This window comes from Cheilinus undulatus, linkage group 19 (genome assembly GCF_018320785.1).
Source record: "Cheilinus undulatus linkage group 19, ASM1832078v1, whole genome shotgun sequence".
NCBI lineage: Eukaryota > Metazoa > Chordata > Actinopteri > Labriformes > Labridae > Cheilinus > Cheilinus undulatus.
The window spans coordinates 13,312,341-13,321,729 of NC_054883.1; the positions used below are offsets into that span (position 1 = coordinate 13,312,341).

The 9,389-nt window shown below is 37.4% G+C and overlaps 1 protein-coding gene across 1 annotated transcript; it reads right to left on the bottom strand.

Moving 5' to 3' along the window:
- Positions 1-5,639: 5,639 nt before the first annotated feature.
- Positions 5,640-9,147, bottom strand: LOC121527316 (cystatin-B-like). The gene is made up of 3 exons (XM_041814237.1): positions 8,982-9,147; positions 8,776-8,877; positions 5,640-6,717 (listed from the first exon to the last, which is right to left on the bottom strand). The coding sequence occupies exons 1-3, from the start codon at positions 9,051-9,053 to the stop codon at positions 6,589-6,591; spliced, it is 303 nt and encodes a 100-aa protein (XP_041670171.1). The 5' UTR covers positions 9,054-9,147; the 3' UTR covers positions 5,640-6,588.
- Positions 9,148-9,389: the final 242 nt, after the last annotated feature.

The following is a 9,389-nucleotide window of genomic DNA, read 5'->3' on the forward strand; positions in this document are numbered from 1 at the left end:
CCCTTTAATCAATAGTTTTATGTTGAAAGATATCAAAAACAACAAGGGTGTCAAATGTGCTTCTTGTCTCCCATCCCAATGTTATTGACCTCATTAAGGCCATCATAATGGAACCCTTGTGGGGCGTCATACCTCAGATATCAATGCACATTTGCTTTGGCAGGCACAACATAAACCATCATTTAATCGGTGTTTCCACTTCTACAGAAGAGGAAACTGTATTCAGCCTCAGGCTCAGGCACAAAGAGGGCTGAAAACTCTGACACAAGCATCACAGAGAAGAACAAGGAGCAAAAGGAAGCCAAGGAGGACATCTGCTGGACAAATGTGAAAAACACAAGCAATGGAAAATAACTAATGGAAATTTTGCACACTCTGTTTTCAGTAAAACAACCGTTTTATTAAACTGAATGTCAAGAGGCTTTTGAGTATTGAATGAAAAGTGAAATCTTTTAAGGAAAGGCCTCTTACATAACTTTTCAGAGCAGATGGATCCGCCCGTTACCGTGATTCTCACTGGTGAATCCATCTTGCAAAGCCCCTGTTTGGGCCCGGTTAGAAAGTGACAGGAACAATCGGCGTCGAGGGGCAGTACTTTCCGGCGTGGCAGAGTCGTGACGTAAGCAAGCAGCAACAAGAGACCTGTGCAAGACATTATAGGTTTTTTCGACTGCATAAACACTAAAATCAAAAGTATTACACAATTATCAGAACCTTACACTCAAGGAGCAAAACATTGGCTCAGATTTGCACCACCATAAGCACAATATCAGCCTCACACTTTTTGCAAAACAATACACACAGTGATTGGCAAAACACTAAACACGCTTGTATACATTAGACACAGAAGTATATCACGATGTCACTTCCTTGCAATTCCAAAGCACTGACTGTCAAATTACCACACCAATGAGTCACTGGTTAAACATAGCCATCAGGTGCACAAGCACATGATTGCTTAATTGTCAACACACCAATCAAGTTTAAGCACTATAAAAATGCAGCAGGTGAGTTTACCTGTCTTCAACCAAAATGGAAGGAGTCAGAAGAAGAAGTGTGAGGATGAGAGGGGGAATCCACTGAGGAGGAGAAGGAGGAAGAGGAAGAGGAAGACCTGAAGCAAAAAGAGAACATGCTCAAAGAAGAAGAGGACCAAATTCATCAAAAACATCTAAACCTGATCGAAGAGTTTTTCTAGGCATGGTAGTAGAGGGTTTACGATCTCCGGCCCCAGGCTCAGGTACCCCTCATTCAGGCCATGGAGGAGGCCTGTGACCAAATCGACGCTGCAGCTGTGCAAGGATGGATTCGACATTCAAGACGGTTCTTCCCACATTGTCTTGCTAATGAGAATATCGCCTGTGATGCTTATGAAACTCTCTGGCCAGATCCAGCTAGGTAAAGAGATAATGTCCAGTATTTTCTGTTCTGTATCTTCTTTTTTAGGATTTTTTTCTTTTTACTGTAATAATAACCTGTACTGGATACAGTATTTTATGTTTGTCTGATATTTACTGAGCTTACAGTGTTATGCACACTACTGTAGTAGCATGAAAACTGTGATATGTTTTGCTGTGATTCTCCATGCTGACATGTTGACTGATTTGGGTATATGGAGAGAAATAAATTATATGTTCATCAGTCTGCAGCATTGGTCTTGTGTCATGTTTGGTGAATTTATTGTATATTTGCTCTTTCTCTGTGTACTTCACTTACAGTACTCTAATCACTGAGAAGTAGAAATGCTAAAAGTGTTTTAGGTTAGCAACAGCAGTGTGTAACTGGTTCAAACAGAATTAAGTCATGTGAAACGTGTGTGTTTCAAATGGTAACAAAATGTGACCAAAGCTGGTGAAAAGTCCTGCAAGTCATCCGAGATCATTTTGAGTTTTTTACACATTATGAAAGCGTAGATTCCAAACTTTCAAATGGTGTATCATACACCTTAGTCTGAGCATATTTTACAAAGATATGCTCATTTGAATGTTAACTTCTAGTTCCTGTTTGTTCTGAGAAAAACAGGCTCAAAGTTTCAGGACATCTCCTACCTTCAGGCAGGCCAGGAGATGGGCGTGAACAATAGGGCCACATTTACATAAAGTCCACCCAAACCAAGCTTCTGAATCGGACCAATGACACTCATCAAAATATTCCCAAAGGAAATCCGCCTTCATCAAACTTTCACTGTCGAGTGATCTTGAAGTTGTCCAAAGTCTGTTGATAATTCTTGCTGCTTCTTCATCATCTCTTCTACTTTTCTTCGCTGCAGGACGCATCTTGAGGCTTGTTGTTAAAGGTGATAACTAGAAACAGCTGTATACGTGCCAAGGGGGGTGGCGTTTGAGCCATGCGGTGTTTGTTATTGTCCATCTCAATTGGCGAAACTGGGAACAATGGCTGACTGAGTGGCCAATTATCACCCCGCAGTTTCGCTTTCCCCTCCCCTGAATATCCTTGCAGCAACTGCGAGAATAGGCCATTTTAAAACAAAATTAACGCTTTTAAATATCACATTTGTGTTACTTTTTTCATCGAATGTGTAGTTTAAATGTCAGACTTGCATAAAATGAGAAAAAAACGGAAAATGATCATTTTGAAGAAAACCACTTTGTATCCATTTTTCTCAACCACTGGAATGCCGATTTGCAGGAACTTTATCTGGCTTCGGTCACAAATGTTCTGTTTACTTCAAAAATCTTCATTAATCACTGGCACTATTTACCCCAACATATTCTCCCCAAAGGCACAACTTACCCTGCCCTGGGGGCAAGTTGTGCCACTAGACCACTTTTTTTTTCTGAAAGCTATATTTCTTCAACAGTTTATTTCAGATCCAAAGTTATTGTTCCCAGGATGCACCACATCCTGAAATATATGTACATACTTAAGTTGAAGGCATTACTATCATGGCCTTACTTTAAAGTCACTTTGAGTAAAAACTGACACAACTCACCCCACTCTCCCCTACTCACAGCAGCATTTTGCTTTGATCTAGTTTTGACAGAAATATTCCCTGACACCATGTTATAATCAATAACTACTAGTCATGTTGTTCAGAGATATATTTTCAGTGTCCACGTTCTAAACTTTATTTGGGTGAGCAGGTGTACCTAATGAAGTGGCAGTAAGTGTATATATAATTGTTTTATATTTTATTCAAACTCAAGGTGAACCAGTTCAACCGTTTTGATCTCCTTTTTTTATGGTCAGTGGCCCATTGTGTGAGTTAAACATACATGACCAAATCACACCCTCTGCTCTGGGTGTGACTCATGAACCTCATGATCTGTGAGTGAAGGAGAACTATATTAACAAAATCACAAGGATTGCAGATAAATTACTTAAATCCTTTATAATTTTGACTTTGCTGACTTTATAAGCCTTTTGATTATCAAACCACTGTACAACCCTAATTGCAAAAAAGTTGGAGCACTTTGTAAAATGGAATTAAAACAGAATGCAATGTTTTTAAAATCTCATAAACCCATATTTTATTCACGATAGCACTTAAACAACATATCAGATTTAACAGCTGACATTTTACAGCTTCATGAAAATATTAGCTCATTGTGAATTTGATTGCAGCAACATCTCAAAAAAGTAGGGACAGTGCCATATTTACAATTGTGCAGTATTCCCTCTTCTTTTATCAAGTCTTCAAACATCTGGGAAATGAGGAGAGCAGTTTCTGGAGTTTTGGGAGAGGAATGTTGTCCCATTCTTGTCTGATGTAGGATTCTAGCTGCCCAACAGTCCTGGGTTTTCTTTGATGGATTTTTTGTATCATGATGCACCAAATGTTTTCTATTGGACTGCAGGCCAGAGTAGCACCTGGACTCTTGTACTGTGAAGCCATGCTGTCATTTGCAGGGCATGGTGTCAGTGCTTTTAAAGAAGAATCAAAGTTTTTGATTCATTTGACCACAGAACAGTTTTCCACTTTGGACTGAGACAATTCATTTCAAACAACTTTATTAATCCCTAAAGGGACAATTGGTTCTGGAAACTGGCGCAGCAAAAAAAAAAAAAAAAAAAAAAAAATGTGTTGACAGATGATGATGTCTGGAAGGCATGATTCCAGTACAGAATTGTGCCAGTTTTTATTGCACTGCTTTCTGAATATCACAAGAATCCAATGCTGACCTCGGCCTTGTTCCTTGCTCGCAGAGATTTCTTGAGACTCTCTAAATCTTTTGATATTATGTACTAGTGGTGTAAAGATAAACCAATCTGGATCCCGCAGAGACCTTTTACCTTAAACAAGAGTCACGTTAGCCATAGGTGCTCATTAGGTAAATGTCTGGATGTGTTACACTGCTCATTGCCAAAACATCCTACAGTTACAGTTCTCCCCTCAGAAATCAAGTCGTGTACTAAATACAATAGAATAATAGCTTTCTAAATGTCTGGCCATCTTTACGCTTTTTAGGAGCTCAGAAAGACCTGAGTATCAAACTCTTTTCTTAGTTAAAACTCTTGGAAATCTTAGCAGCCACAGCCACTTTATCGTACCCTGTTGTCGATAGTGGGAGATCCAAAGTCTTTAAAATTTTACATTTAGGAAATTTCTGAAATTGTTTCACAATTTTTAGACATCATTTTCACAGATTGGTGAACCTCTGCCCATCTTCACTTCTGAGAGACCCTGCCTCTCTAAAATGCTTCTTTTATACCTGGTCATGTTACTGACGTGTTGCCCGTGAAGTAGTTGCAAAATGCTCCACCAACTGTTTTTCATTAGTACCACTTACTTTTCCAGCCTTTTGTTGCTCTGTTCCTACTTTTTTGAGATTTGTTGCTGCCATCAAATTCAAAATAAGATAACAGTTTTCACAAAATGGAAAAATGTCTCTACTGTGAATAAAATATGCAGTGAATTTACAAAAAAACTGACATTAATTCAATACTTTATAAGACCTTTTCCAGACCATTTTACAGAGTTTCAGGATCTCCTTGCATCTTCAATTTCTACCCAGTTACAATTATGTGCATCTTTTGTGCAGGTTTTTAGATTAAAAGAATGATGTTAAAGTTAAGAAAATGCAGATAGTATTTGTTACTGTAGTATGCAAATAAAGCTTTCTTTGAGAAGCTAACAGTGCCAACATTAACAGACTGTACTAGTATCACACTTGGTAAAAGCTTCATGGCAAAGCTGCATTTTATTTTCAACATCCTGTAAACTGTTAACAAGTATCAGCCCCAGCCTCAACTCCCACACCTTCTCCTCTAACCACTTCTCAGAATAATGTCATTTACATGCACACATCACTCGATCAAAAAGGTGACTTGCTAGCTAGGGACACAGTGGAGCTTTAAGGGGCTTACACTCTGATACGGGTTTGTAAGATTTGCACATCATTGCACTTTTTTTTTTACATCTTACATGGTGCCCCAACATTTTTAGAATTGGGGTTGTATAAAGTAGACTAAAACAGCATCAGAAGGTGACTGCATAATCTAAATATTGTAAATGCCATTCAAAAGTAAGGCACTATTTAATCTACAGTAGAACCTGACACAAATGAAAACTTTCTTTTTTAATTTTACTGCACTTCTACAGAAATCTATCGTTTCATGTTCATGACCAGTAGATGCCTGTTAGTTATAAGAGAAAAGAAACACTTAATAGCACAACAAAAACTGCGAATCATTTATTCATTCATTTCGTACAAAACAGTTCCATTTTAACATCTTTGAAAATGATGTACAGTATCTAAACCAGCGATCCCCAAATGGCGGCCTGTGGGCCACTTCCGGCCCGCCAGCAGGTGTCATCTGGCCCGCGAGACATTTGGGGGGAAAAAAATGGAAATTTTAGAAAATATATGACATTTAAATTTTTACTCTCTTAAGTGTTTAAAATACAAATTTTCACTCATATATCGTGATCTTTCTATAATTATAGCAAAGAAAGGTTATAATACTCTGCAATAAATGAGTAAGATATGGTACATTCCTTTCTGGCGATTTTAAAGTAAAAGTCTGCTACTGTTAAGCAGGAAGTAAAGTTACCTCAGCTTAAAACAATACAAAACTTATAAAATAACCCATTACAAAAGGCTATACCTGTAAAAACGCTTAAGGCTCAACATTTACACTAAATTTGGTTACTTACACTCTTTCTGGACTGTGCACTGATCCTAGGTTGGCTGAAATAATCTCAGGGTCTGATCAGATATTGTGGACAACAGGTTGCCATTTTAAAGCCATAAACAGTCATGCTGAATAAATGTGAATAATGAATATTCCAGTCTTGTAGCATCAGTGGGTCTTAAAAACATTAAAAATGTGTAAAAAATCCCACCTGATACAAGGACAGCATATTTATGACAGACCTGTTTGGATTACTTACAAATAAATCCTGTCTAAAGTGTAGCTAATTAAGCCACACTGTGTGTGTATATTTATATATATACAGTATATGTATATGTATAGATATATCTAAAAAATTTTGGTCACCAGGAGAAACTAATTGGGGAACCCTGATCTAAATAGCATGGAGCAATGTTTCACATATGGAGCATGATTATTTGTCATGACTGACTAGAACAAGACTACTGTTCATAGGTGCAGCTGCTTTTCTCTTTAAAAGTACTCTACAGGATCAGCATGGCTCTTGGATTGCTGAATTCCATGCAGTGAAATTTCTCCTCCATTACATTGGAGTTTTTCATAAACACGAAGATGGATATGATCCTCTCCTCCCACGTGGACCTGAAATGAAACAAAAAGGAAATTTTTAAATATCTTCAAACCCAATTTACATTTTTAAGCCACTTGAAGGGAGCAGAAACAAACTGATCCTCTATGTAGGTGTGGGAAAACATGTTTAAACATGGTGGCTTAATGACACATTTAACAGTTGGGTTTTTATGGTAACAGAATTTTAAATTTTGATATTACAACAGTAAAACTTAAACAATATTGATAACTGTTTAAGTACCATGGGAATTAAACAGAAGTCCTTGGCACCCAGTGTTGGTACTTTCTTGTTTTGATAAACAGTAATTGCACGCCAACTTCTGCACACTGTTTAACTGAGCAAATACACTGCAAATGTGCCTGAATGTTGACAGTATATTTGTGCAATATATTAATCATTTAAGTTAAATCTATTGTTTTAAACATAAGGTATCAAAGAGATTTAGACTACCTTGTTCAGAAGACAAAAAAAAAAAGAAATGTCCAGTTATATTCAACATTAGGTCATAGATACATAAATAATCAGAACTGAAGGTAAATTTTTAAATGTGTCAATAAATCAACCTCAATCTAGAGAGCTGAGCTTCTTAGAGTAAGTGACAGATCCGGTAAACAAGTGGACTTGGACTAGACTGAAACACACTACAAGGAAAAGTATTTGAATGAGATGATACACCTGTAACACTTCCCCACGCTCATATTAAAAATGATAATACAGTAGACGTGGTACACGTTGCTGTTATAATGATACACTGAGAAATGACGGGTTAACTGCTGCTCAATCAGATGTAATCACTGGCAGGGCTAAACGATTTGTGAAAATAATTGAATTGCGATTTTTCCCCTTCCAATATTGCAATTGCAATTTATGCCATTATTTTTGGGTTATTCATCTTACATATTTTTCAGTAAAGATAAGAAATTATCTTTGAATAAGAAACTATTATTTTGGCTCATACTGCAAATTTGATATCAATTGCTATATTGACGAGGATGAACATTTTTATGTCAATCTTGTTTTAAAGAAGAAGAACATATTCATTAGTAAAACAGGGATTTTTTATTTAAAAAATAGGAATGTTTGCTGCAAAAAAGTATGAAACTGGTATTCTGATACACTTCAAGTTAAAGAAATATTACAACTTTTTCAATTTGTAAACTCCTGCAGGACATATTGCGTTTTAATCTAATTTGCGATTAATTGCCCAGTCCTAGTCACTGGAGCTGCATAAACATGTTTGAATTTGTGTCCGTCTTTGCATAGCCTGCATTACACAGCGATTGGGCAGTGTGATGCTTTGTAAAGCTCAAAAAAGTGTGTGCATTTAAACTTTGTAAGTCAAAAGGAACAGCTTTAATGCTCCCCTTATAGTGTTGTTGGCCTATCACTGCACATATGCACTGGTGTACAGAAATGCTGAGTCGTTATGCAGTTATTTGGTAATCTCTTCTTTTAATTACCAAAAATTGCAGGGAAATTTTACAAACACTACCTAAATTATACAAAAACAATGCTGATGTATGTCGTCTACCTGAGCAGTGCCAAAACAATTGTGTGGTTTTGACAGGATGTTACATTCAGTTTTTTATAAATTCATCCCTCTCCCTTGCAACTGCCGTTATCATTTCGGTACTTTAAAATATAATGACCATTACAACAACAAAGACTATATCCATTTAAAACATGTGGTATCGAGAAAGAATTACACAATCAACATTTGTACATTTTGATTTTGTTTTATTAAAGTTTCCTTAGCCTTCTCACTTTTTAAAAACACAGTATTCTATTCTAGTATTAGTATTCTAGGCTCTTTTTTTAATGTACACGAATAATAAAACATCTTAGTCTGTTCCTTTTGCAGTCAAACAACTGCCCTGCCTTTATTCTTTGCACGGGAAAATATCAAAAACTCCTCACAGGAGCTTAAACTAGCCAACCAGATATGATGTCTGTCAATGAGGGGACACCGTATTTTGTCTCGCTGTTGAGTAGTAGGGTAAAAAAACGAAACAGGAACGTTTAAACCCCATATTTCAGCCCTTACTATTGTTGGTGTAAATAATAATTACCTTGATGAAGTAGTTGGTCCCAGACACGACCTGTGTCGCGTAGGTCTTCGCTACGAAAACATCAAATGTCTTCCCAGCTTTTTCCTCCGCAGCTCCCTTTAGCTAAGAAATAGAGGTAAAAGAAAACAAAACATGAGCGACCCCGTTCACAGTGAATGGAGAGTTTCGAAGTCGTATTGTCATAAACATGGTAGATTTATTCTTACGCTGTCAGCAAGCTTCTGGATCTTTTCATCGGCTGGCTGTGGCTCTCCTAGCCCTCCACACATCATCGGCATGTTCAGATTTTTCTGTGGAGTCAATTTCACGAAAAACAGACGAGACTGATGTGAGTTTGCCTCTGTCAGATGTTTAAGTTGAATCAGGAAATCATATGACTCAGGAGTTTGGAGCGTCAGCGGGCTGTACCATCAGTGCGCAGTCAAAGGGGTGGTCTGTTTTGTTTGAATCCATAACCTAAACATACACTTTAGTTGTCGCTCTCGCTACTGACAAAGTGGGTTAGTCTGAGGTGCGGCTGTGTTTAGATAGAGCTGCTGAGCTCCAAACACTGTGAAATGCCAAGATTGATCTGATCCAGGCAGGTTTGACCGGAAGGAGAAATGAAATAGTCG